This window comes from Lagopus muta, chromosome 6, assembly GCF_023343835.1.
Source record: "Lagopus muta isolate bLagMut1 chromosome 6, bLagMut1 primary, whole genome shotgun sequence".
Classification (NCBI taxonomy): Eukaryota; Metazoa; Chordata; class Aves; order Galliformes; family Phasianidae; genus Lagopus; species Lagopus muta.
The window spans coordinates 44888844-44916833 of record NC_064438.1 but is presented as its reverse complement, the minus strand read 5'-3'; the positions used below and the strand labels follow the sequence as shown (position 1 = coordinate 44916833).

Below are 27990 nucleotides of genomic sequence, written 5' to 3'. Positions count from 1 at the left end.
TGTGTTCTTTAAACAGTGTAGAAAAACTAATAATAATTATAATGGTCTAGGCAAAGGTAGATTAAGGAAATGTAACTTTGAATTACTGGAACTGTCCTAACTAGTTTGTTTGGTTTTTGCTGCTTCATTTTTGTGGACCATTTTCTTTTTCTTTTCCAGTGCACTCAGCCCTTGCTAAATGAACTGATGCCAGATATTGCAATGGGGGTGTCAGCCATGTCTTTAAAAGACAGAAGACTGCCAGAGCTGACTGTCGATACAGAGCTAAGCCAGACAGTTACAGAGGTAGGGCCTGGTCCACCCCAGCACATTTCATGTATTCAGAGCAGACACATGCCTACTTCTCGAAAGAAACATGCAATAGAGCAAAAAATAGATGCTCGAGAAAATCAGCAGGAATATCCTGACTTCTATGACTTCTCTAATGCTGCGTGCAGACCTTCCACTCCAGCACCAAACAGGCACAGTCCTTTGCCTTCACAAGGCATGTATTATGGCCCAGATCTGTATAGCCACAATAAGGCATCACCGAGTGGCTTAAAGCCAGCTTATCTACCTTCCCAGATATCTCCTAAAAAGCAAGAGGATTCTAGGAGGGAATACCTGATCTCCCAGGATGGGCATCAACACAGACAAAAGAATGAGCCAATACACCTCGATGTCTTAGAACAACCTCCCCAGCGACTGGACTTGGCGTTGGCTACCCAGGAAAATGCTGGCAATGGCCCAGTTCACATCAGGGGAAGAACAAAAATGGAAACTGACTTAACCTATGGGCTAACCTCCAACAGACCTTCTCACTCTGCATACACCTCTGAAATGCAAGAAGAGAGAGCCAGTAGGAGAATGGCAGACGATGAACCATTGGAACATGGAACACAGAGAAGTGCGGATTTGGAAAGGGAAGATGCGGTGAGCAGAGGAAGGAGGTCTCCAAACAAACCAGACTTCCTGTATAAAAAATCTGCCCTATGAAAGCAACCTCCACTATTTCTCTGTGCCTAAGAGTTGTAAACTTCCCATTCTTTGCAACTTTTGGCCTGACTTCTGTCAGACAAATTCATTCATGCCAGCAGATAAATTCACTTTCATCCTTTTATTTTGTACATACATTGCTTTACACAGATGGCATGCTATCAGATTTAATGCTGCTTCTGGTTTTATTTTGTGAGAAACCATTTTTTTCTTAGCAAATTTAATTAAGCCTTTAAAAAAAAACCTGGTACCTTTTTCTACAACCTGGTAGCCTTTTGCACCTGTACATCTATTTTAGTGTATTAGTTTTGTACTAATCTGTTAAACTTTATTGTCACATTTAAAGGACTGTATTTTCATACTTTTTGCATTTTCCCTTTCACCTGCCACTTCCCTGTGTGCACTGAGCTGCACATTATGAAATGTATTTTCTTATGAGATAGCAACAACGTGTTTATTTTTTAATTATAGGAATTCCAAAGAACAGCACATCAAAACACTACATTTTTAGTTAATTTTTTTTCTCTAGATCTGAAATCTTCCTGATTTTTATGACTACAGCAAGAATCCAGTCTAATGTTTTGTTTGAAAGGTTCTGGCAGCTGGTCTTACTTACCTTATAGCAAGTTCACCCCAAGAACTATACATGAGATTTCAGGTAACCAAGGTGATATTTAGGAGTCTAAATACCAGTAAAATTCACCAGGATCTGATTCTGTTTTCTTTGTGGTTCACACTTAACTGCAGAGAATTTGGTCAGCCAAGAGCACTTATTAGCCAGGCTGGAGTTGTTTATTTGACCACACAGAAATGAATCTAGAAATACTGTAAAAGGGAGAGTAATAACTTGTTCTTCCAGCTGCTCCCTACCTGAGAGGAAGTGAAGAGAGGAGTTGAGGATTCACACTAAATCCTGGTGTGTCAGTAAGTCAAGGCATAGTATCCCGTGCTGTTGCCTGAATAGTAACTCTCCAGTTGAGAGGGTTCTCTCTCCACCAGAGGTGCTGAGGTGACTGCTCATTGCCTTGCTTTCTCCTGCCTATGATTTTATAAAAGGGCTTCACTCTTAGAGATGTTGTTCAGTGTTCCTTATCTGATCTGAAGTATTGCTGACTTGTAATTGCCACTGTTCTGTGAAAAAAAATCATAGTGAAGAGTAACTACTCTAACATTAAGTGTGAAGTTTTAGCACTCTTAAATTACATTTCTCATCCCCTTACCTTGCTTTTTGTTTTTAAAGAACAGAAATGAGATTCATCTCATACTATCATATAAAGAAGAAAGGATTTGGGGCTGGCTCCCTCCTGCTGGGTTGAGATTCACCAATGCAGCTGTGTGACAGTTGTAGTTCAGTGTGTTCTTCTTAGTACTTACTGTTCATTTCTTCCCATGGCTTCATTGCATGTATGGTAGGGATCTGGTGCCACTGCAGTGTAGTGATTACTGGTGAAGACCTGATTGGTGTGAGGTTTTTTTTAATTTTATTTATATTTTTAATGCATCTTCTATAGTGAGGAATTTCCCATTAGCTGAAAACATTAATCTGAAGTATGACCTAATAACTACATCAAGATTAATCAAGGTTAGGCTGCTTCCTGCCTAACCAGCTCAAAATGCTTAATACTATTCAGAGAAATCTTGTTGCAATCTTGTTTTACTGTTAACTGATGGCAGTTCTTCTTACACATCTTGTTTTATTACAGTTTGAAAGGCTTGCCAGCCACAAAACAATTTTACTGAAATATGTTGAATATTGCATTCCAGAATTACCAGATAGCTTCTAGAGAAATGAAGATGTGGGGTTTTGAGCCAATAAATTCTAATGCCCCCTCTATATGTTTGCCTTCTGCTTCTATGAAAGCTCTGCAGATGCTCTTTTTGAGGTACAGCCCTGAAAGGCACTGTGTAGGGTTGGAGGAGAGACATAGCTGAACTGTGCAGGTCATGTAATGTTTTGTGGGTGAGGAGAGATGGGCTTTTTTCCTCCATTAGCCTCTTTTGAACCATTTTTTAAACTGCAGTTGAAATGAGTGCTGACCTCATCACCAGTGCATATTACCTCTGTGGGGCTGCTGTGGAGAATACTGTTAAATGTCAGAAGGTGCTGGGGGGAGCAGTGCTCCTGTGGTTAAGGACTGAGGCTCACTGGTTTTATTCTGAAGGCTGAGCACAGTGCTGTCTTACTTTGTAGCTCTAACCAGACACTTTGGTCTCATGCTCCTGAACCCTAGAAGCATTAACTTTCATCACATAACAGAACCTGAAACTCACTGCGTGTGTGTCATACATACGTTGTATCTTGACTGCTAAAACATCCTAGTAAGTTTTCTGAGGACAGCTGTCCTGAATAACTTATTTTCACCTAGAGTTCATAAATACGCTTTTGAAAGACGCTACTTTGACCAATAGCAGCTTGTGGCACTGTGTGCCTGGGCTGAGGAGAGGCTGAAATCTACACTTAACTCCCAAGCTTGAAACTGTGGGATGCATGGCTGATACAGACCGAGAAGTTTTGAGGCTATGATGTGAGGAAAGTAATAGATTAGTTTGGCTTTGGAATCAGCTGTGAGAAATGCCTTTCTGGAATGGAAGACAGCTCTGCATTTTAGAATACAAAACTGTTTCTGAAGTCTCAGAGGCTGGGCAGTATTAAGGAGAGAATAAAGTATTTAAAAGTAGGTGCAGAAGAAAAGGCGAGTCCTTTCGAGGCCAAAAAGACAATCAGGCCAAAAAGACAATCTGTTTTCACTTGTATATTTTGAGTTAGGAAGAAGGTAGCAGCTAATGGTGGCTGTTCTTAAGTTGAGAAAAAGGATTTGTCCAATTACTGGAATTGTTTTTGTAGTCCAGGGTGGAATTTCCTACCTAGTTGGCTGGGGGGGGGAGGGGAGCAAACCGTCTTTCTCCTTGTCATGGAAGCACCAATCAGAAGCTCATTCTCCTGTATTTTGCTCGCAGAACACACATACCTATGCTACCTGCTTCTTGTTGTTCTCTTTCTACTGAAACTTTGGTGCAAAAGCTCCTTGTTTACATGAAGCACTTTCTGATTAGGCTGGAAATTAACATGTTTTCCTCCTACAAATCTGGTGGAGGTTGTGGATTAGTGACTGTACGTTGCTTTAGGATAGAGGTATGAACATTAAGCTTTCTTAGATGAGGGTGATTTGTGTTCCTTATTCTACTAAACAGAAAGCTCAGACTTTCATGTAGTGAGCAACATGCAAAAACTTCTTTCCACTTTCCCTGACCCTTTCCTCTTTTCCTTAATATATGGACAAATAATTCCTGAAACAGATTCTTCCTTTGAAATGTTTTATTGTTACCGTAGTTGTGTGTTAATAACTGCTGTATTGACGGGCAGTTTCTTGTTATATTTTTCATTTCTGAAAGCTAAGGCTGTGGCCACCCTTACTTATAAGCCTTGGTTTTGGGTCCCAGAATGTCCCAAACGTTTGTCTTTATGCGTTTCTTTGGTTTGGGGTTTTCTGAAAGCATACACGTGCTGTTTGAGGCACCGTTATTTCTTCTAATGATTATATGCTTCTATGGTAGAGGTGGTGCTGAGCTCTGCTAAAAGCAGGGGACAGCTGAGATAAAACTGTAAGACCGTATTTGGGTTTTCTGTGATTCTCTGTGTTCTGGGAGGCAGCCTTTGCCTTCTGCAGCGTCACAGTTCTGTTTCTTGTCCTTGTGTTGTTACTGGTATAAAGTCAAGTGCCTTCAATGCTAAAGGCTCAGAAAAACTTTCTTAAACTGACTTCATATCCTATGCAAGTGTTTTTTTCTACAACCTGCATAACCAGTACTTTGTAAAACTTGTTTACGCTTCAATTGTACATAGTGTTTTTTAAGAAAAAATAGTATTTTTATTTAGGTACCTCCAAACTTGAATTCTAGTCTTGTGTGATACATTGTAAAACAATACATTTCTCTTTTGAGTACCATTGCAGTTGTAAAAAGGTTTTCACTGGTTCTATTTTTCTACTGTTGCTGAGAAGCATGTAACACTGACTTTATCCTACGTATAGTTGGCATTTCAAATAAATGGCTTGTATAGAACGTGCTTGTGTGGCTTCTTAACATTAGGCACTGATCTGGGGATTTTTGAGGCTGCCTGTTGCTGTGATTCTGAACCTGCTGACTCCTGGGCTCAGGGAAAGGCAGAAGGTGCCCTGTCACAGGAAAGGCACTTAAGAAAAACAAGGTCTGAGTCCTGGAACAAAGTTACATGGCCATTGAATGAGGATATGATACAAAGCACTGTAAAAAGTGGAATTTAAAGTTAGTGGCATCTTTCAAGACATGGCAGGAAAAAAAAAAAAGAAAAAAAAAAGCACTTTAGTGAGATATTTCAGCAAGCTCTTCTGGCTAGAGCTTAATTGTCTGTGACTGTTCGCTATCAGTGGTAACAGGACTATTCATTGGCAAGGCAGCCAGACTTAGCCCTTGTTTTAGATGTTTATTTTCGTAGAGCCAAAGACTAATTGAATACACAGCATTCTTCTCTTGAATTGCAGTTATCCCCTGTCAGCTGGATCTTCATTAAATCTGTTTCACAGGAACAACTGTATTTTACTCCTTCAAAGAGATGACAAGTTTTAGGAGCATGTCATGCAGCAGGTGAAAACGCTGACTACGCTCTTTGATGTACAACCGTGACATACTTTGGGTTAAGTCCTGCCATAAGAGGAATGGGGGGAGAAAAGTACTGTGTGATCTCAAATACTAATTGACATCCTCCTCCTCCTTCCCAGCAAGAAGATGAGTTTTATGAGCAACTTCCTAAACCTGCATGTCATTGTTGCAGGCGTGTTCACAACAGCAGCTGAACTTCACAGAAGACCTTGAGGGCACCTTTTGGAAGAATGTGCACCTGGATTAAAAGTATGAAAGGGAAATTGTCTACTGCAGTGCCCAAGTAGTTGGTGATCACTTCAGGTAATCTGTGCTAACTTAGTGTAGGCTGATGCCAAAAATGGGCAATGCCTGGCTTCAGTCTTGACTTTGTGTGAGACTAGAGCTGTAGTATCTCATTGTTCCAACTTACAAAGATCCTGTAACTGAACTGGCTTTAATTTCTTGAGCACAGTGAATGCTGGGACTGAGTCTTGCTGTAGTATCACCTGTGGCATGGTAGCTGTTGCTGTGTTTTGCATTGAAATATATGCTAGAGGGAGAAAAGCATGTTTTTCAAAATACAGGGTTTCAGTTCAGGGTGATCTGAACTCAGAGATGAAAGTGAGGACAGCCCTGGCCTCTGTCCTTCTGCCCCCACCCCTGTTTACATGTAACTCATTACAGAAGCAGAGGACAGTTTCACTGTTGTTTTCTCCTGCTTAAAAAATGTATGGCCTCACACAGAGAACTGGGTCAGAACTGGAAGCAAAGCTCAAAGAACAGCAGGTTTGGCTCGGCCCAAGCTGACTCAGCCTCCCACAGGGGTCTCAGCCATATGGTTGACATAACAACCACTCTTGTGGTGTTTGGCTGGGTTATGGATGAGCGTGGAACATCATAGCTGCATTTCAAAACACAAGACCGTGCAGACAGAACACTCAATTTTTACATACTTTAATTAGATATGCAGTTACAAGTCCTGTAACAGTTGCTACAAAAAAGCACATACAATACTCAGAGTTAAATTTAAAAGCAACTATCATTTTGCATGAAAACAAACTCATTAACTGAGCCTTTGTTAGAACTAGCTTATGTAAATGTCAAAAACAATAGGGCAAATGATAAATGCCTGATATTCTTCTAAAAACTCTCATTAATGATGAAGCAGAATAGTACCCCAAACAAGTCTTCCAATTACAGAAAGCAAAAGTTTAGAAATTAGAGCTTTCCCAAAGCAGGATTTTGGTTTTGTGAGTATAGAAAACAAAAGCCCTACATTAGGCTCAAAATAACTTACGAAAAAGCAAAACTTAATTGCAGTTAACGAAATTCTTAAAAAGTCAGTGAAACATCTCCTGTTCCTTGATTATCACAGTGATTACAAAAAGATCCATCCCCCTTATACTGTACAAAACACCAGGATGCCGCAGTGTCTCCAGGAACAATCTAATGTAGCAGAGTTTTTAAAATCAAAGCTAGTTAGAAGTGATCTGACAACACCCCCCTGCTGCTTATTTTGTCCTCTAGTACCTCTTCCTCAATAGTTTCTATTTTAGTGAGCAGATAAAAATCTGTGACACGCTGTTGCATGTAAAACATCACCACACGATATCAGAAACAAGATTTTGAGTTTATAAAAACGGATACAACGTTCTGCTGCATAGACTGACCCACGATTCCTCACTTCTCACCTCCGTAGGCAGTACCTCCACGGCAGCGAGCACGCAGAAGTACAGCGCTACTTCGTGCACGTGATCTGAACCAAGTTCTAGAATGCATTTCACCAACCATGATCAAAACCAACAGACACCGCAACTGGGGCCTGCTTTACTTTACGTGGAGACATGCCTCCCTGTGTGTAGTAAACAGAAGCTTATTTTGCATGGGGAGCATCTGCTAGAATCACCACAACCAGAAGAGGTGATACAGAACTTTTCAAAGCGGGCAAGCAATGCACTCCAGTCTTGGAAAACAGACTGCATACAATGCCCGTATTCTAGGATGCTGTAGAGCTATAGGTGCTAAAAGTAAAATACTTCAAAGGAGAAGAGGAATAAACAGTGGCACAATGTTCTTTCAGCAAGCAATCCTCCTCCTGGAGATGAGGCCAGCTCTCAAAGAACATCAGTGATGAAATCCATACAAATGCAATGTACCTGTTAAGAACACGTTATGCGCTACAAGGGAAGGAAATGAGACAAAATGAAGGTGGAGGCAGTTTCTTGGATAGTTGGATTTTGAGGAGAAGCCAAGTACTAAAAACGTCTCTTCTTTCGCATTGTTTCCCCGGTTGTCCTTTCAGCCTCAAATCTCCTAACTGCAGTAGTACTGCATCCTATTAGTCCGTCGTCTTTTCCGTGACTGAAATTCTTCAAAGAAGTGCTGAATGTCTTCTCTTTTAACAACCTTGGGGAAACAATAAGAAACCCGAGTTGTGGTACAATGGTTCTTACATGTATTCCATAGGTAATGCACAAAGCATTTAGAAATATTTTTAAATCTCTGATTCAACTATAGTGAAATAGCTTTCCTGTCTTACCCAAAGGAAATGACTGATGCCTGAGTTCCAGCTTAAGAGAATACCAAGAGGGAAATGAGTTTCCCAAATGTAAAACAAGCACAGGGAGCAAAACTTTTCGTATTTTTAATTGTTTGGCTACTTGCTTTTATGATGAAAATAATTAACACAAAGCAAAAATTGACAAGCTCACTTCAGACACGCTGTAACTAAGTGGTGGTTTAACAAATATGTAGCTTCATATGGAGTTTCAAAATGCTTTTGTTAATAATGGCATACAACTTCTTCAAGGAAAACAATCTACGAAGTTATTGTAAGACACCTATTATTGTCAGCAATGTTAAAGAAACAAGATTGTCAAATTCCAATTGGATCAGGACTGTCCAGTCTCTACTGCATTAACCAGCAACTCCATGAAACAGAATAAAACCACTACAGTGTAGCACAGCAGTAGCTGAAATCCTTCAACAATATTTTAAAACACGACTTCTGTTACCCAGTTCTTCAAATTCTGCAAGCTGCAGCTTACCGTTCCCTCATCTGCAAATCTCCTGAGATAGTCAGTCAGTTCTGTCTTTAGGTCATTGTATTCTGGATGGAGAAGTGAAGAGAACAAACAAGATACACAGACTTAGTTCACGCCTGGTTCAGTATGACAGCCTGTTGCACTTCTGACCTTAGATTTACTTGAGAAATCTAGACTTGGACTGGGTTAGAAGTTTCAGCAAAAATCAAAGAATGAAACCAGTTTGGGTAAACAAGAGATGTCTGATAGCTGATCTGCCTGGCCTCTGAGGTCTCTGTTCAGGCGGCCTTCAGAGAAATGGGCTGGAATTCAATACGCTGTGTTGAACAGATCCCAAGACCCAGCCTTCACCATAGCTTCTCCCAGACACCAAGACATGGCCAAAAGAGTAAGGGAAAAGAAGCCAAAAAGCAGAATTGTAAGCTATTGTTTAAATGTTCACGTCAGAAGACATCACCTTACCCAAGATGTTAAACAGTGAAGTTTCCATGCCATCTACTTTCTTAATGTAAGTTACAACAACCCCCCAGAGATGACAGACTTTTCTATAGTTACACTGACTGAGGTTTGCAATCTGTCATAGTCTCTACGTGTTGATTTCAGACTAATTTCAAAGTAAACTGCACATCCAATACTGATTGCAGATGGTAAAACTGACTACTTTCATATTTACCACAGATGAGTTCTACTTGCTGGACTCTGTTCATGCTGTTAAGGGTGTCCATCAAAGGGTCTCTTCTGTCTGTTTCTTGATCGCTGGTGCCTTTGTTTTCATAAGCCAAGACAGTGTCACATTCATCAGTCAGGAACTGAACTTCGAGCTCTGAATACATTTTCTGGAGAATAATGGAAAATTTACTTTTGCACTACAAAACTTCTCATACACCGATGCTCTCCCCTACACCTTTTTGCATTCAGTATCACAAATAACACCAGTAAGAATAAAAAATTATGTTCTGTATCATGCATTTTGGCCATTTCCTCATGATGACTTCCAAAACAAAAGTGGCTTGGAGTTGCAAAGGAAATACAGATGTTTAGAAGCTCCTCTATACTGTGTTAGTTCTGGTGTGGATCTGGTGTGTTTATGTCACGGGGAGGGATTTTATGTGCTTATAATGCAGCATAAGGACATTCTCAGTCTTCTATCTGCAAGCTTCTCTTCAAAGCTTCTGTGGGAGCCCCTTCCTGCCTCTCCCAACTTCAGTGATTACCATGAAAGCAGGATACGTACCAAACAGTCTTCACAAGTGCATAATTTGCTTCTCCAGTTTGATGGCCAAAAGGTGGCGGTATCTTTTTTTAAAACCTGCTTGCTTTGGAGCTCTTTCAGCTTGCAGCCTGATTCTTCACTCTTCACACCTACCTGAATTGAAAAACATTACTCAGTGCTCTGCAATTTCAAACACACACTGTTCTTTCCAGCACACCATTTTCCTTATACAAGACTTCTTTTGTCTTTGACACAATTTCATTCACACAAGGTTTCTGATGCAGTTTACAAGTTCCCCCTGGACGCACAACTGTTCTTCAGAAACTTAAAGCACCAGCCATAGGTTTTAAAGAAATCTGAGCTGGATTGCTGTGAAAATGCAATTACAATGCATGACACCACTTTATTGTAACAAACTCAGAAGTTGCCTCACAGTAAAGGCAAAAAGGCTGACCAGATGGGATGCATCTACCCTACACGCAAAGAAATCTTGCACCCTTATCTCTTTTATAGGCAAGTTCTGTAGCCTGGGCTGTGACCCATTGAGACCATGGCTGTAGTGTCAGCAACCGAAGAGGAACACAGCAATTAGCTAGAAAACGTTCACCTGCTCACTGATCCTCTAGAGGAAGAGGTGAGTTTTGCTTCATGTACCACGAGTACAAAGATGAACAGGACAGAAAAGGCAGCACAATTTACCTCTGGACAAGCAGACCCAGAGCTAGTGGATGGCTCATTAATCTGCTCCGTTTGCTTTTCTTCCTTTATTTCTTGGTGTTCTGGTCTGCTTTCTTTTTTTATTTCTTTCATTTGCTCTTCAGTTTCCTCAACATTCAGGACAATCCCTTCATCTTCAAGAGAGCTTGCTTTGGTCAAAGGAGGAACTAGAAGATAAACAAGCGCAGAAGCAAAAATAACAGTGACTTTCTGGCATGGTATTTCAGATAGCTCTGTACTGAAATGCTTGTGCTTCTTAGCACTCCTTGAACATTATCACAGGTTCAGTAGCTATCACACATTTTTTGCTGACTTTGACCTTAAACAGTGTAATGTCATTCATCAACAAAGCAGAAGAAAGACTTATTAGTGAAATATCATCTCTATGCTCTTAATTTTCTTCACCTGCAAACTGTGAAGCATAGGCCCACAGGAAATGGCAGTGTTTCATGCAGGCTTGACACACCATTTCATGGAAGTCTCCGCTGTCAGGAGGTACCGCACCGAGATGCTGTTGAAAAGAAACAAGCATGCAGCACTTGAATGTTTGCTGCAAATGAACAGATTCAGCTCTAGCTTTAGATGAAGAAAAATAACTGCCAACACATTTTCAGCACAAGCATATGCTGTCCCAATAATTCTGCAACAAATATCAGCATAACAAAGACTGGAAAGAGCTTATCAAGTGTCAGGAGAAAAAAAAAATTCAATAAATAAACCATTCTGTCTTTGCTTATGGGCCTCTGTTTGCAGTCCCATATGCCTTCTGCTTCCCCAGAAATCTCAGTTCTATCTCAGTTCTAAACATGGATTTTCTAAACACTGTCCTAAGCATAGCTTATTAAGATACCTACCACACACTTTAAGCACCTACATAACTTTATGATTCCTTCCCTGTACGTATTCTAACTTTTCCTACTGTTCACACACTGGAATTGAGAAGAACTGCGTCCCAAATCTCTCCATAAACCTCTAAGAAATGGTTAAGCAATCAAAAGCACCACCTGCTTTCTTTTGAAAAGCATTCTTACAAAGCTCACAGTATGCATCGTAATATTCTTAATAGGTACATTTATAGAAAAGAATGCTGTGGTTTAACATCTACAGGAACTATAATTGAAGCCAATCATCCTTTTTTTTTTTTTTTTTCCCCTTTGATCCTGTAACTTCAAACATTTTACTTTCTAACAAGCCAGTATGGAATTTCACTCATGCACCTGAAGGGAGAAGAGACTGAAGGAAGCCCTCATGCTCACAATTTAAGTGGGACACTCACCCAAGTGCTTCGCTGCTCCTGACAGATTTTCCTGAAGTCTGTAATCAGGCACCAACAGTGCCGTTTGTTCCTTGCTATTTTAAGTAACTACAGTTTAAAAGCATTCTTCTGATTGACCTACTGAGGTAGGTGATGGTATGTCTCAGCAAGAAGCTTCTTATCACTGATTCTAATGATTAGAATTTTCTAATTAATGAGACTGATACAGAAGTCATTGTTTTATTCTGCAGAAGGAACCCTGAAATCAGTAGTGCTCTTGTTAATGGTTTTTGTCTGGAGGGAAGAGCAGTGCAAGATTTAATATTCCCCTACATTAAATGAAAAGAAACATCCCAGAGCATACATAATAATCTTTAAAGAATCACAGCAAAACTTCCCAAGTAAAAATTAACATATGGACTTACCTGACGCTAATTTATTTCTATGCAAATTCTGCTACTTATAGTTTCCTTACCCTTCCGTGGAACCAGTCTTCACACACTATGCACTGGATCATTTCATCTGGGATCTGGATGGATGGTCACTTTATTAGCATTAACATCAACCTTCAGAATCTTCCCCAAGCCTCACACAACAGCCCTGTGCAGAGCAAACTGCGTTTCCATCCTCACCCACCCGCAGTGAGCTGCCATTAATGAGCAGTTCTAGTCAGTTCGCTTCCCTGAAGTTAAACAGCGTGTGTAATTTGTCATACTGACAAGCCTATGGAACTCTCAGTTACTATTACAAAACTTGTTTTCCCAGTAGAACAAGGCATTTTCACAGAAAAGAGCTGAAAGAAGTTAACACGGTGTTGGTATCCTTCTTCCAGTGAACAGAAAGGCACGAGCAGGCAGCTGGGCAAAAGATGCTGACAGGTGACATCTGGTCTGTGTAAGAATGCCACAATCCTGACTTAGCCATCCACAATACAGTGTAATACAAACCAATTTGTTACAGAATGGTTAATTAATGATTTCTTCAAAGACACTTCTACACTTAGGAGAGATGAGTTTATATTATCCTTTTTCCTACTTAAAAAAAACATATGCCTTGCTTTACTCCCTGACTTCTCTGAGCGCCAACAGAAGTGTGTGTACATAAACCCAGTACTGTTTTCACACTGCAGACAGAGGAAGAGCTCTGGCTGCCACCAAGGAAGGCCAGTGCTGCTGCTATGGGACAGACTCCTCAGGGCAGAGCCCTGTCAGAGTGCTGCTGCAGGCAGGAGGAAGCAGATTCTGCTCTCCTTTAACACATCTGTTTGTTCCACACTCCAAGTGGTTCTCAAGATAATGAGAAACAAATCTTCTAAGGGAGCTGTGCAACTTTATAAGGAGGAAGTAGAGACAGCTGCAACAGCATTTCATCCCAGTGCTGGTTTGCCTTCCTTGTCTGTCTTCAAGGCATAAACATATTCTACCACTAGAAAACCATGAGAATGGAATCACTTTATACTGCACATCACAACCAAAACTGATATGGGACAGAAAGGTTTGTAAAGCAGGATCATCGCCCTGGCGCATCCCAAGGACCACCCTGTGCACATTCTTTCTGCTTGAACAGCAGCTATGGAGGCTCACTGCTGGATTTTGTATTTCATACCTCATCTTCAGGATCAGGGTAAGGTCTTTTGCAAGTACAGTACAAGCCGTAGAAATTGTCATTGTATTTATTTCCTGAATTCACTTTGCCCTTTTCCTAGAAGGAAAGGAAAAACTGTTTCAGTACACAATGCAGTGAAAAACAAGACAGAACAGCTGCACAGCCTGGAATAAACCCCGTTCCTGTTCAGCGTTCCTTCCAAAAACCAATCATCATGCACACAGCTTGAACATCTAAACATCACTCAGAGACACCTGTGCCGTGCAGTGAGCAGAAGATGGGGCATACAAGGAATGCGAGAGGTTGCTCTGAGTTAGAGACAGGCTGGGGGTCTCACTGCCAGGTAAGCTCCTCTCAAAACACAGCTGATACGTGGCCAGGGAACCTCAGAACCGCAGAGTTGCAGCCTAATGCTGCCATATGATGTTACTGCCAATGCTTTGTGCTACCATTCTGAGAAGGAAGAAGGCAATGTGAACACCCTCCTTCCATGATGCCTGTTGCATTCTCAGATGGATGCTGATGACTGTTGAAATGCTATGACTGATTTTGGACTGATTTCACACTAAGTGAGGAAGGAAGAGCCACATGACCCACTTCATTCACTCAGAGAGTAATAGTGACACTTTAAGACTATCACAGGTTTGCTGTAGAAATCACCTGCTGTCAGCTCCTGGCTTAAAAGCTATGGCTCTGCCCTGTTTCCACCAGACCAAACAGAGCATACACACCCACTGCTGCTTCCATGTTGTGTGTTATTGTGGAAGCTGCCCCACAAGCACCTCTCTCTCACTGCCTCCGTGAAAGGTCACCAACTGCTGGACTACCTGAAGCCACCACTATGGAAGCACAGAAGAGTTCTTCACATCCAGCCTAGACCTGGTCAGACTTGTGGCTGCAGACTCACATTTCTGGCCTCACGCTGGCTGCAGGCATGGGCGAAGGGCAGGGAGATGTCTCTGCTGCTCTCTGCACGTTTGGCCCCAGGGTCTCCAAGCAGCACTGCAGCTCTCTCCCACTCACCCAACCTGCTGCTACATGCCAGCACTATGGCCAGAGGGAGGGCACTGACCTCCTGGGGCCACCGCTCTGTCTCTGCAAAACCAACCTCCAAACTCACCGGGAGCAACTTGCACTGCAGGTTTTTGAACTTGCTGTTTCCACAGTCACAGCGAAAGTTCCTGAAAAACAAAAAACCGAGCCACAGAACGGTTTGGGCTGGAAGGAACATCAAAGCCCCCCCAGTTCCCACCCCGTGCCACGGGCTGGCTGCCCCCACCACATCAGAGCCTGGCACCCTGTCCAACCCGGCCCTGAGCAGGGCTGGGGCACCCACAGCTCTCTGCGCAGCCGTGCCAGCGCCTCAGCGTGAAGAATCCCTGCCTAACACCTAAACTTGCACCTCCCTTTCAGTTTAAAGCCGCTCTCTTTTGTCCTCTCGCTATCAGACCGCGCAAAAAGTGCCTCCCCAACCCCCCTTTACCTCCCCCCCCCCCTTATCGGCTCCCCTCAAGTCCTGGAAGGGAAAAAAAAACGACCTCCGCACCTCAGCGCCCAGCACACCCCCTCGCGCTCAGCACGACCCCTCAGCCCCGTGCCGGTACCTCTTGGTGTAGAGCTCGAGGAGGCGGTGGGAGCCGTGGCACTCGTAGCTGCACGCTAGGCAGATGCCGGCGGGCTCGGCGCCGGGCGGCGTGCAGGTGCTGCAGGCGTACAGCGCCTGGCGCTTCACGGCGCCCTGCGGGGACACAGCGCGGTAACGGGCGGCCGGCACCGGGACGGGGGTGTGAGGGAAGGGGGTCCCGCTCCCGGCCCCGCCCGCACCTGGGAGTAGCTGCACCGCTCGTGGTCGCTGCCGCCCAGCACGGCCCGCGCCTCCTTCTCCAGCTCCTCGTTCTCCGCCAGCACCTCCGCCAGGGACACCACGGGCTCCTCCCCCGCCCCCGCGCCGCCGCCGCCGCCGCCCCCCGACCCGGCTCCCTCCGCCGCAGCCGCCATGGCCGCGGACGGATGCCGAGGCGGGAAGCGCGCAGCCCGAGCGCCGGGCGGCGCCACGGCGGAAGCGGAACCGGGCGGCGGGAGCGCGCGTCACAAGGCCGAGGCGCGTGGCCGAAGCGCGCCTCCCTCCTTCCCGCCATGGAGCTGGTGGCGGAGCTGCGCGCGGGCGGCGGGCAGGCGCGAGAGGTGCGCGTGCGGTGCGCAGCGGAGGCGGGCGGGGAGCCGCGCGGGGAGCTACGCGAGCTGCGGCGCGGGCTGGGAGAGCTGCAGGAGCGAGTGGCAGAGCTGCTGGCGCCCCTCGTGCTGGAACAGCAGCGGCGCGGCGCGGCGGGCGGAGCGCCGGGCGGCGGTGAGTGGAGGCGGCGAACGGTGGCGCGGGGCTGCCGGACTTGGGAGCCGCTGAGCGCCGCGTGTCGCGTCCAGCAGGTGACGGCCTGAAGGAGGAAGAAGAGGAGGAGGAGGAGGACGACGACGATGAAGACGAGGAGGAGAACGGCGTTGACGCGGCGCGGGCCGACCTGCCTCCTCCAAAGCGGACGAGGGTGCAGCCGCCGTGAGGGCGGCGCCGCGCCGGATAAAGCGGTGACGGCGGAGAGCGGCGTCCGTTGCCGCCGCTGTAAGGCGCCGTAACGGCGCTGCCCTCCGCGAGGCCACGAACAGCGCGGGTAGGCGGGTAAACGTGGAACCCTTCGGCGCGGCCCTGTGCGGCCGGGCTGCAGGCAGAGCAGCGCGCTGCGATAAGTGCCTCGCGTACCGCTGCTGTCCGACGCTGCCGTCCGCGCGAGCGTTTTACCCTGCTGACGCTCAGACTGTGGGAGACAAAGCGTCTGAATAAATTAAACACTGAACTGCCTGGCTTTATTTGAAGTGGCGCAAAAAGTTGGAAAAGGGGCCGAGTAAATAAACGTGCTTCGGAGATCTTTATTAGCAGCGAAGGAAGCTGCTGATCGAAATGGCCAAGGCAGCGCTTTGTGCAAAAAAACCTGCAGCTACGCCCGCAAACGGGCCGGAATGGCTCCCGCAGGCGATCCTTGCACCGTAATGAACGTTTGCAAGCCGTGCCGGGACTGCTGCGGCTTCGGAAGCTCGCTGCTGAACACCACAGGTCTAAAGGGAAACGCACCGCCTTTCCTAGCGCGGGAGTAAACGCGGGCAATGCTGCAGTAACACAGAGCTTTTTTCTGTCAGGATGGACACAAAATGCTGCACCTGAGCTCCAGGAGAGATTGGTAGGCATTGGGTCAAGGGCAGTCACGCAGATCGTGCCTTTAAACAATCATTTGTAGCCCTTATTGCAGCCACAAAACTTACCAACAATGAAAAAGGTGCCGGAGCTTCTCGGGGACTTCAGTAACCCCGAACTACGAGCTCGCTGCTGCCACGTGCTGTGCAACTCCTGAGCTGGGGAATTTCCTCAGGGCTGCCCCAAGGCAAGGAGGTACAGAAGGCTTTGGTGAGGTTTGTTTTCTTGTCAAAGCAAGTCTCCTTCACACAGGGATTGCGGTGTACGGCAGTCTGCTGTTACAGCAGTGGTTTGAAAAACTGCATTTGCTGGTTCAAACGGCTTTGAGCCTAAATCCACTTCAGAGTGTAAATGTTCTAAGTTAAAAAAAAAAAAAAAAACAGTTTAAAATCATAACCGTGATATTTATTAGGCACTGAGATGGTTTTGTGAGGGAGCAAAGAAAAAGCTCACAGTTCTACTTTGCTGCCAGGAGAAACATTCTTTGTAAGCAACCCATTTTATTGCAGCTCACTTGAAGGGCTGCAGCCATACCTTCTGCTCTCCACTGGACCTGCTCTCCCACAAGAGATGAAGTGGCTCAGCAGTAGTCACAGAACGTGGCAGAGGTTTTCCTGAGATGGTGAAGTACTGTCAGAAGGCAAGGCAGCTGATGACACTGCCAGCCAGGCTGCCCAGGAGCAATGCTCAAGCAGTCTGAAAAAGCTTTATCTTGTGACACAGACAATAAAAAAATGCAGAACAAGTGGCACAGAGATAAATATTAATAAGCCTTAAGGCTACTCACTTCCTCAGCAGAAAAAAAAAAAGCTTTGAGTGACTGCTAGGCTGACAAAGGTTAATTATTTTTCCTCAGGACTTCATTACTGCCTCTGCATTCACAGCTTCTGCGTGAGAGAGCTGTTCAAGACAGAAGTCTGAACCAAATCTTCTTGAGTTAGAAAGAGCTTTTCCACTGAAGCTGTAGCAATTCATCTTTCCCATCCACTTGGAGGTAAGGTTGGAATGAAGAAAAGTTCTGGTATAAGCAAATCTCACATCTGGTAAGGCTACTATAACTCACAGTAGTAATGCTACTGCTATAGAAACAGACTTGTGCTACTGCCGTTTACAATTAAGAACCAATTCAGAGATATCACAGTCTTTAAAGAGATTTTATAACTTTAAGCTTAATTAGCTTGTACACTACGTCAATTTGTGTAGCAAGCCATGATCTTCTGTGAGAACAAATTAGCCTTGACACTATCTAAAAATCGTCACTGTAATCAGCTTTAATTTTACTACCTCTTTTACAAGTAAAAGCCATCTAATCACTATTTTTATAGCTTTTGCTTGCTCTCTTGGTGAGAGACTTCACCTGTTGATGATCCACTAGTGCCAGAAATGCTGGAAGCACCAGCAGAGGAAACTTCCTTTTTCTCCCAGCGCTGTCAGCTACTAATCCCTATGCACTACATTAATAGGTTATACTGTTAATAGGTTATTGCTCCTTCCCACCCTAAGCTCAAACCTTTACAGATGTAGCACTGGCTTGAACTAGTTCACACATCTTTCTGCAGTTAGTTGTGAAACTCACTGCTTTCAGACAGCTTTAATTAAAAAGTTCAGCGGAAAATTCTATCAACACAAACCAGCATCTGTGAGGCACTGCTGCAGGCAGCACGTGCTCCATACCCCAGCCATGTGGCTCTCACTTCATTTTCCATTTTTGGTGCTTCCTCTTCTATTGTTCTCGTCTAAATAACTAACATTATAGCAACTTCTCAGTTAAAAAACAGCATCAAATAAAAGAAATTCCCAGACATCTCCATGTTGTGCACAAGTAGAGAAATGGCAAAAGAATCAGTCATCCAACCAGCCCCAACAATTCAGGCTACAGCCAAGGAATTGGGACACAGCAAAAAGACAACACAATCAACCAAATACACACTCTAAGGGATAGAAAGGACAGCAATGAGCAACAGCCACTGAATGCCAGCACTGCTATCTAAGAACAAAGGTACACAATAAAACACCATTAACATATCTCTGCATTAACAGACTTCTGTTTATAAACATTGAAAAGTTTTTTATTTTATAGATAAATAAGATGGTGATCTTTAGAGTTAAGAAACAACACAACTTAAAAGCTCTGACTCCAAAAGACAGGAGCAGTCAGAGTTTATTCTTACTCCAGCATATTAAGATGGCAGCTTCCTCCTTTTCATATTGCACTTTGAACTTAAAAACCTTCTTGTAAAGGCTACATCGTGTTTTTAGGTCCTAGCACCCCTGCTGGCATCTGAGACCACAGTCTACAAGTATCTCCAATGCAACCAGTGTTTAAGGTGCTGTAACCACCACCCTTGAACACAGCAACACATTCTTTCCAAAGCAGGAAACAGATGATAATGTCCAAGATTCCCTTAAAGTTGTCAGAACTGGATTAGCATTTGTGATCGTTAGGTACTGACAATCACGTACAATCAAATGAAAAAAAAAGAAAAGATAAGTGAGAAGTTCAGTGCATAACTGTTTTGGGCCTACTGCTTTTGAAGTCCATATTTTGCAATGTTTTCACAATCAGAAGGTTACTTCCATCATGGCTCAAAAATTTAGTTACTCTAAGAAGGACAAAACACAGTCCAGTAGTCAGAAATAAATGTGACATCAAAATAGCACTGAAAAACAGGGTGAAATTATGGTAAGAAATGCCAATGGGATTTCAGTGTGACTGAAGAAAGCCACATTTCTTTCCAGAACAAGAAGAGGGTATCTTACTCAGAATTCTGGGAGAGATAGTATTTGTCCTACGAGAGGCTTAGAGCACTCCCCAACTTGGTAACACTTTAACTTTCACAGATGTAAAGTCTTCTTAACGCATCAGTACTCACACAATATGTTTTTGCAGGTCTGGAGAGACATTAGAATAGTAGAAAATTCCAACTGTAATTTTACCAAAGAAGATTTCTAAAGAAAGAAGAAGAAAACACAAAGCTTTGTGCTTCTTATAGCCCAACATCAGCACAAGCTGCTTTTGACACTGTAGGGAAGAAGTTTAAAGCACCTCCAGGTCTGTGCCACTCCTCACTGCCTGCCTGCTACCTGCTATTCTAGTCAATGGAGAAAAAAAAATATATGATACCTCAGAGAAAAAATAGATATCTATCTTTCTCTCTTCAATGATTTGCACATTCTTTATTCTTTGCTTCCTGCATTTCCTAAATTTGTTTTTAAAATGTGTTAGGAGCACTGATGTAAGTATGAATTACTTTAAAAAAAAAAAAAGAAAAAGCAAAAAACTGTTCTAAGTGCAACTTCTATAATCATCTTCTGATCTTTTTTCTTTTACACTTATCACAGAATAATTATCTTTCCATTGATTTTACTCCAAGAAAAATGAAGGATGTAGTTTTTTGTGTTTTTTTTTTTTTTGCACAGAGGAGTAAAGTCATAGAGCAGAAACTTATTTTCCCAAAGAATGTTTCAGATGGAGTGTAGCAGTTCTGCATCATTAAGGCAAAATGAGGAATACTTCCATCAATGTGTCACATAGAACTCCCCCACTCAAGTCATTTTGATAGACCAATACTTTAAAAACTTTTGGAATTAAGTTTTTTTTTTTAATAGAAAACAGTCACTGTTCATTGCTTAACAGTTTGAAAGAAAAGGCTCTTTCCAGCCTTCGCTCAGAACTTCGGTCCTGTGATTAGATCAGGTGTATGCAATTGCTTCAAAACAGCTACAGAAACTAGAAATTGAGTTAAGTGTCAATCAGCTGTAATCTACTGATCTGATTAGAGGCCTTCACAAATGTTTGATGACGATTGCAAATAACAGCCAAGCAGATAGGAATGATGCAATAGCCAACAGTTTTGGGGTCAGCTCTTGTACAGGAATAGAGGAACAAGAACATCTGTAAATACGGTATTAAAAAGATTATAGTCCACAGCCAAAAAGGCAAGGATAGCAGTCGTACTTTTAAGGAGTGCGTCCATGTGGTTCCCTCCTGTGGTTCCTTGGGGTGCTGCTGAATGTGCTCCAGTGCTAGTTTATTGTAAGTCTCGTTGATTTCAAAGACATAATAAAAAGCTGCAGCACTTGCTAGCAAATACAACCCCACACCAATCCAGCCCATCCTCTGGCGGAAGTTCATCATTCTCCATGCTCTGCACCTGTAACAAAATGAGAAGTATGAATTCAGTGCAGTTTGGAGAAAGGGGACACAGACAACGCTTGGTTTTCATAAACTAACGTTTCATAACTTTTCATGACACACAAATAAAAGCAATGCATGCACCCATTTCTACAGAGCCAACTTCCTCTACAGCAGAGGAAAGCTGTATTCCTATGTCAGTAACAGCCTAATGGTAACTCCCATCAGAAGTTCTAACTAATTTAGAGCCTACAAGTTCTAAGAGGCTACAGGCAAGCAGTGGGTTAACAAAACCAATGCCCTGAATTGGGGAAGTCATTTACCCCATCTGCTCTCAGTGCCTCCAGCCACAGGGTGAGAAATGCAACACTTCCCATGAGTTGAGAGATATCAGAGAACTTTGGAAAATTCTAAGATGAAAGCAGCCAGCTAGTGACATGAGCAATACTGCTTGTTTGCAGTGCACCAACATCCAGTTTTATTAAGCTTTAGCTAAGTGTCTGGTGAGGAATCATACTTAAAAAGTTTTCAGTTCACACATGGGAAGATGCATACTAAGCATACATACTTGTACCTGCTGCACAACGAGGATATGTACGACTGCAGTACCTAGCAGTATTTCTGTTCTACTATGTGCGCAGTTACAGTAAATCTTTTGGAGGAAAGAAGGTGAACACACACATTCACCTGACTCAGTGCACAGTAAACTAGACAGCAGTCAACTGCCATTTTCTTCTCCTTCCCCTCCCCCTGAAAAAGCACAAATAACTGAAGCTCCACAGACACCACTGGGCTTGATTTTTATCTGCTGGCTGTACAGGTGTAAGTCACTTGAAGCCTTCTTCAAACAAGCCACCAGCACTCCAGCTGAAGGATCTCTATAGCATCAAGGAAGTCATCATCACCTTCCCTCAAAACAGCTCTTGGGCAGTTTTCATACTGTCAGGGTCCTATCCTTCCTAAGATTTCTAGGAGAGAAGTGGAATAAAACTTCGCAGTACTGTTTAAGCAAAACATACATAGGTTGCTTCAGAAATAATGCCTCGTATTTATTTCCACAGAAATTACAACAGGTACAAAGAGCACAATAACACTATTTGATAGAGACATTCTCAGCTACTAAACACTATTTCTCAACATATTTTTGCCCTGAGAGGCTCTGAGTGCCCCGTCCCTGGAGGTGTTCAAGGCCAGGTTGGACGGGGCCCTGGGCAGCCTGGTCTAGTAATAGATATGGAGGTTGGCTGCCCTGCCATTCTGTGATTCTATGTGATTCTGTAAACATGGGCACCACCACGAGCTGTGCATTTCGTCAGTGTGAGCCTGCATGCCACATTTGTAACAGAAGTATACAAGAGTTTAACATCACTGACAGCAAACTAATTGCACCTTTTTAGATTCCCCCTCCAAAGACCAGCAGCTGCAGCTGAGCACCAATTACAGAAGATTTTATGGTTTTCCACTTCTGAAGGACATTCTCAATCCTGACCTGACAGAACTTACCAAGGCAGCACTGGAGCAGTCCTTCTGTCCCTGACACTGCTACACGTAAGGAGACCAACGCAACCAAACAGGCAGTAAGACACCAGAGAAAGCCACTAGTTAGGTCTGCGGCTTTTGTTGTTTAAATTATAATTTCTATACATCTTAGCAGTACGTTGTCTTCACATACACTCAGTTAACACTTTTATCAAGACAGCATGAAAATATTTAAGAAGCTGCCTGGGTAAGAATCAATTGGCAAGTGCCAGAGTCCACCTCAACGCTAAGCCATGATTCATTTTTCTAAAGCTGGGTGTATTACAGAGCACTAACGGTACTCAGAAGTCTTCAAAAGGAAGGCGCATAGTAAAAGCACAAACACCGCTATAAGGGCAGTAATAGTAAGAAGCTCAGCAGGAGCCTATTCCCTTTGCTCTCACTACCCAGGAACAGCCGGAGAAGCGCTGCGCCGGGTCAGGCTGAACGAGGCGTACGTAGCCCGCGCCCGGTTTCTCCCCCGTTCTCCCTCCCGAGATGCCACTGCCGCTCGCGGCCTCTCCAGCCGTCCCACCGACTGCCAGCCCCGCGTCGCGACCCGCGGAGCTACGAGACCCCCCCGGAGCGGCCATGCTCCCGTGACTGCGGCTCTCGTCTCTCCCGCGTGACCGCGAGCATTCGACCCGCGCCGCGCGGACGCGGCTCGGACGGCTTCCTGCGAGGGAGGCGGAGCCCCAACCTTCAGGCGTAGCGGCGGGGCGATGGCCCCCTCACCGCGCCAAGTTCCGCCGTCCCGGAGCCAAAGCAGCCCCTTACCTTCCTCCGACGGAGAAGGAGGGAGCGGGAGGGCGGCGGTGGGCGGCCCGCTCCCCTCAGCCCGCACCACCGCGCCGGGAGGCGGGAGGACTCGCCGGTCCGCGCCGCCGCTGCCGGTCCGCTGCCATCACCACCCCGGAACGGCGCCACTTCCGGCATGAGGGAACGACTTCCGGTTCTCGTCCGACTGCATCCGGGACGTGGCGGGGCGTGCCCGCCGGGCGGCCGTTGGCTGGCGGCCATCTTGGCGAGAGCCCGCGCTTCTCTACGGCGCCGTTGACCTCGCCCAAAATGGCGGTCTGGGCTCGCCGTTGAGGCTGGCCTTCCTTTGTCGTCCCTCGGTTACCGCCCCGAGCTTTACTTGTGTCACTTGGCCGCGCTAGCCAGGTGCGGTACGCCAAAGAAAGCAGCGATAGAGATGACCGTGGTGTGGAACAGTCTCTCCAGTGACACACATTGATGTGATTATACGCGTCCGTCTGTACGCAAAACCCGCTGCTTGTGGGTTGCTGTTGAGTTAAATTCTTATGAAAAAACGCCACAGGGAAAACATCTTCAACGAAGGCAGAAAATCATCTAAACCAGCCCCCCAAATTGCTGAGCCAGGTCTGCGTGGCTCACTGGTTTACATCACAGCAGTGTTGGGAAGGTTTGTGTAAGACATTCCAGCTTTGAATTCAGCAACCGTTTAGCACTTATTTCCTGTGCTGGGACTGGGAAGGTGCTGGTGAGGCTGTATATAAAGCTACTGCAAAATTAAGTTTACGATGGTTTGTCATTCTGTTCTTGGTGTTTAAGTGAAAAGTGCTGGAAACCGGCGCTCCGGGTTCTATTCAGAACAGCTGATGACCAATGCGCGGTGCTGCGGTTGTCTCTGAGGGGAAAAAAAAAAAAAAAAAAAAAAAAAAAAGACGACAGCTGAGAACCCATAACAGTTAGAAAAGTTCTCAGGCGGTGCTTCCCGGCTTATTCAACGGCAGGCTCCAAGTCCATCTCCAGGCTCACTCTGAGGACCACCAGATGGCGCTCTGTACCACAGACAAAGGCAGCTTCTGCCTCCCGTCCCGACTCCCGATGCAGAAGAGATTTTGTACGTGCGTTGAGTGAGCATTTTCAACATTGTTCATGAAATTTGAAGTTATAAACTGTGAATTGAGTTCCGGATAAAAATGTTGTAGACATGAGTAACTAAATACCATTAGGATGCTGTTCTTCATTAAATGCCATTCTTAACTTTCTTACCAGTAGTGACATCCCAGCTGATCCTGAATTAAAAAGTTTCCCAGGTGGCTCTAACCTTCTGTTTATGTATGGCTTTATTCCTGATGTTACAGGTAGTGATGGAAAACTGAATAGCTGTGGCATCCTCTTTCCTTAAAAGTGCTGATGGTGAAGGGAACAATTCATATTCTCCATATTAAAGTGGGGACACATGCATAGTAAGACTCACATGGTTAATATTCAGGCTGTAAACAAGAGGAGAAGATAGAGGCCTGCTGAACGGAATTAACTTTTAATGGCCAAGTTTATTTTTTTTAAAGTACTTAATCATACATTAAAAAAAAAAAAAAAGAGCATCTGAGTTTTTACAGTCTTTATAATAACTCTCATACCAAAACAGTTATAGAAAAATAAAATTTACTTTGAAGGTAAATAAAAAAAAGCATTGGGAAGCATTGAGAACTAGCTGATTCATAAAAGTCAGGAGCTAAATAGACAACAAAGCCAACACATCAGGGCCTCACTGCCAGAGTACCTCAGCAAAGCAAGCAGGGCAGGCTAGGTTCAGCCAAGGGTCTGGGTTACCCAGCAAGCAATGAAGTAGGTCTGAGGTTAATCTGGGAAGGCAGCCACTGGTTAGCCTCAGGTCCACTGAGGATAACTGCAGTGAAACATAGTGATTACCAGGCAGATCCCTACTGATAAAAAAAAAATCTGAAGTTAAGTTTGAAGGTTAGGCTGTAGGTCAAGATCGAGATTGAGAAGAGGGCCTGTGTCTAGGCACAGCCAGGGCTAAGCCAGAATCTGATACCCCTACAACATATCTTAGATATAGATTAAGCTGAGCCCACAGCTCAGCTTAAATGGGGCTCCTGAGCTCGTGGCTGGGGCAGGTGAGGCTTGCTGGGGGCTGTTAAAGCCTATCAGTTCACTTAGGACCCTGACAAATTATTTGGGACAAATGAGGGCTGATGGAAAGAAAACAGAGGAGTTGGTTATAATAGTTGCATTGAAACAGCGTTTTCATACTTAATGTTAAGTTAAGGCCTTCACTGGGCATTCATACGTAGGGCCACATTAATGACAAATATGTTTTTCTCAAGAAGTCATCTACCTTTCACTTTGTAGGATGCTAGTTTTTGATTCATTGAAAGAAAGTCTAAACCAGACTTTTCATTAGAGATTTGTGATCTCTGTGGAATCCAGCTATGTTGGGTGTCCAGAGAGAAAACTGGCATGATCCTATGCATCAGTCTTTGGAGAGCCTGCATAACCTTAGTCAAGAAGGTAAGGCTAGTTTTAGAGTAGGTCTAGGCTTCTGAGAAGCAAGGGATGAAGCACAGAGCTCCTTCCAAATGCACCCTTTTATGTAACAAAGAGTTAATACAGTGTTCATAAATAAAGAATATAAAGGTTTTTTATTAAATTTTGAGTACTGAACACACACAAAAAAGCTGCATCTTAGTAAAAGAGAATGCTTTCTTTTTTTTTTTTTTAATTCTCAAAATTAAACTATTTTTTTGTACTCAAAGTTCTATCAGTGAGTGAATGAATGCCAAGTTTTTGCAGCTTGCAGAGTATTTGTTGTCAGTTATGGGTAGTTGTATTGAATTTTATAGTGTCCTGCTGTGTTGCAATAACTTGTTTTGATCACTTACGCTGTTGTTTATTGAGAGACAAATCAATTTATGTCAGGTTCAGTATCATGTGGTTTATTTCACATTCTATGAATCTTCATTTTTTAGTTTATAGCTTTTACATCTTTTGAAAGTCTTCTGATTCCTTTTTTTTTTTTTATTCTTAAGTGTTTATTTTGCCTTTACTGTAGTCTTTCTTTGAACTTCTCTCTTGGAAACATCTGTTTTCATACTGGGTGTAGCACATTTTGGAAGCATGTACCACTTGTGGATAAGCTGGCATTTTTGTATTTTATTCTCATTTTGAATTCAAACATTATTTGCTTGTTTTGGGTACACTGTTCATATGAAACACAGGTTTTCAGCAAACTGTTTATAATCCAGGGTGATCCTTCCCTGCTTTGACTTTCTTCCTACACTTTGAAATGCTGGAACTTTCAATTACCTTCATTCTCTGTCCCTGAAATTCTTTATCTGTTTGCAGCAGACACATCTAAGTAAAGCTTCAGGCAATCCTATTGTCCAGGTTCTCTGAAATACCAGACATACTTTGTTCTTAGCTTTTCTAAAGTTATTCCAGAAATACTTACCAATAAACTCCAAAGGTTTGATATTTCCAAGCAGAATACCAGTATCATTTTCCCAGTCATTCACAAAAAACATTAATCAAATGCATTACAGACTATTACCCCTTATCAGAATGTCTCTAAAGAATTGTGCCTTTCTCCTTTAGATCTTTTATCACTGTAATCAAGTCTGAAAGTTCTAATCTTTAATATAACATTTGCTTTTACCTTTTATTTTCTGCAGTTACCAAGTATCTTGGAAGTTCAGCAAGAACTGACAAAACATAGGAAAATATCTATCAGAGGCAACTGGTGACTGAGTATTTATTTCTGTGGCAGTTATTCAAGCAGAGGGCAAATACTGCATACACAGAAGCAGTGCAGGTGTAGATCTCACATCTGCATTGGTAGGATCTGGCATTGTATTGATTTAGTAGTAAAAAGAGAGCTAGCCTGCAGAATTTTGGTCAGAACAGTTCTCAGTTAGAAACTACATTTCAGCAAAAGCATTATTCATTACAGCCTGCTGACATTAATTAAATCTCCACAAATATTACTCAACAAAAATTCACTTCCAAGACTGCTATTAAACTGCTGAGAAATCAGAATCAGCCTGGCAGTGATTTCAGTGAGGGTCTGCTCATGCTGCCAGAAAGGAACAGTTATTGAATTTCCATGCTGAGTTTGCTGCTGCCAACAGGTTTGTTCATGTAAACAAGTTAACTGAAGAGTCACCCATGTTAGGAAGAAAAACAAATTTGAAACCAGGAATCTGGCAGACTAAAAATGTCAGTCTCTGCATTTGGCCTAAAAGACCAACCTCTCAACTATAATTGGACAAAAGTAGAGAAAATAATATTTATTAAAATATTTCCTCTAAGGGTCACTAATTAAAAGTATGCACCATCCTTCCTCCTGTCTTCCATACACACATTCAGAGGTAAACGTCTGACCACTTGAGGGAGTGACAGCTCTATTCTTGTTAAAAGAGGTTGCAATTACACACCTTGCTTCCTCCCCCGTATTTTTAGTAATTATCCTTTTTTGCTGTTGTACTTTTGTGCAGGGCATCAATAACATAGCATGAGTTTGAAGAGATTTGTCTCCTCTGAGATTCCCAGTTCCCAGGCTATGCCTGTCCTGCTTAGACTGAACCACACGCAGCAGAGAGTATCTATGTTTAGATTCTTGTGAAGCATAACTTTTGTCACTATACTAATATCAGGTCAGATTTGTCCTTTTCCCACATTCAAATTCTGTTTGCAAGAATCCCAGCTTGGTTGCATAGATAAAGATGTAAGCTTGGGGGGTGGTAGAAAAGGTATTCTTTGAGACTGAATCCAAGCTTCCATTTAAGGGGAAAAAAAAAAAAAAGTGTGTTTTGCATGTCTATGGTCTCTTTGGAACCTCTTTTTTTCTGTTTTCTAGAGTAACTGGATCACCTAGCATTTACCTACTTCATTACA

At 43.6% G+C, this 27990-nt stretch overlaps 4 protein-coding genes across 6 annotated transcripts in view; 1 reads left to right on the top strand and 3 right to left on the bottom strand.

Annotated features, from left to right (window-relative positions):
- Positions 1–5037, top strand: part of BTBD7 (BTB domain containing 7) — a 50857-nt gene extending 45820 nt beyond the window's left edge. For both annotated transcript variants that reach the window (XM_048948215.1, XM_048948214.1), the window contains one exon: positions 160–5037. In XM_048948215.1, coding sequence (XP_048804172.1) covers positions 160–975 — 816 coding nt within the window. In that variant the 3' untranslated portion in view covers positions 976–5037. The remainder of the gene's footprint in view (positions 1–159) is intronic.
- A 1496-nt stretch (positions 5038–6533) lies between these two features.
- UBR7 (ubiquitin protein ligase E3 component n-recognin 7) lies at positions 6534–15442 on the bottom strand. The gene is made up of 11 exons (XM_048950270.1): positions 15254–15442; positions 15034–15167; positions 14550–14610; positions 13430–13525; positions 12300–12353; positions 10975–11080; positions 10552–10736; positions 9874–10005; positions 9313–9475; positions 8643–8704; positions 6534–8001 (listed from the first exon to the last, which is right to left on the bottom strand). The coding sequence occupies exons 1-11, from the start codon at positions 15425–15427 to the stop codon at positions 7909–7911; spliced, it is 1260 nt and encodes a 419-aa protein (XP_048806227.1). The 5' UTR covers positions 15428–15442; the 3' UTR covers positions 6534–7908.
- A 219-nt stretch (positions 15443–15661) lies between these two features.
- Positions 15662–17976, bottom strand: LOC125695271 (uncharacterized). The gene is made up of 4 exons (XM_048949486.1): positions 17955–17976; positions 16739–16840; positions 15738–16636; positions 15662–15691 (listed from the first exon to the last, which is right to left on the bottom strand). The coding sequence occupies exons 1-4, from the start codon at positions 17974–17976 to the stop codon at positions 15662–15664; spliced, it is 1053 nt and encodes a 350-aa protein (XP_048805443.1).
- Positions 17977–19921: 1945 nt separating this feature from the next.
- TMEM251 (transmembrane protein 251) lies at positions 19922–23277 on the bottom strand. Of its 2 annotated transcripts, none has more exons than XM_048950272.1 (2): positions 23101–23277; positions 19922–20824 (listed from the first exon to the last, which is right to left on the bottom strand). In XM_048950272.1, the coding sequence occupies exon 2, from the start codon at positions 20806–20808 to the stop codon at positions 20413–20415; it is 396 nt and encodes a 131-aa protein (XP_048806229.1). In that variant the 5' UTR covers positions 20809–20824; positions 23101–23277; the 3' UTR covers positions 19922–20412. The 2 variants fall into 2 exon arrangements, with proteins under 2 accessions (XP_048806229.1, XP_048806230.1); XM_048950273.1 differs by lacking the exon at positions 23101–23277 and adding an exon at positions 22309–22994.
- Positions 23278–27990: the final 4713 nt, after the last annotated feature.

Excerpts from the sequence above, each read along its gene's own strand:
- UBR7 (XM_048950270.1), bottom strand. The coding sequence starts at position 15,427 with ATGGCGGCTGCGGCGGAGGGAGCCGGGTCGGGGGGCGGCGGCGGCGGC. Across the intron at positions 14,611-15,033 it reads CTCGAGCTCTACACCAAGAG|GAACTTTCGCTGTGACTGTG; the intron begins GTACCGGCACGG and ends TTTGTTTTTCAG. Across the intron at positions 11,081-12,299 it reads AAGACTGGTTCCACGGAAGG|CATCTCGGTGCGGTACCTCC; the intron begins GTAAGGAAACTA and ends TCTTTTCAACAG.
- LOC125695271 (XM_048949486.1), bottom strand. The coding sequence starts at position 17,976 with ATGGCTTTTACTTGTAAAAGAG. Across the intron at positions 16,637-16,738 it reads CGGCACCTTTTTCATTGTTG|GTGCAGCATTTTGTGTCCAT; the intron begins GTAAGTTTTGTG and ends CCTGGAGCTCAG. Across the intron at positions 15,692-15,737 it reads CGCCGCGCCGCGCCGCTGCT|CTCTCCCAGCCCGCGCCGCA; the intron begins GTTCCAGCACGA and ends TCGCTCCTGCAG.
- TMEM251 (XM_048950272.1), bottom strand. The coding sequence starts at position 20,808 with ATGATGAACTTCCGCCAGAGGATGGGCTGGATTGGTGTGGGGTTGTAT.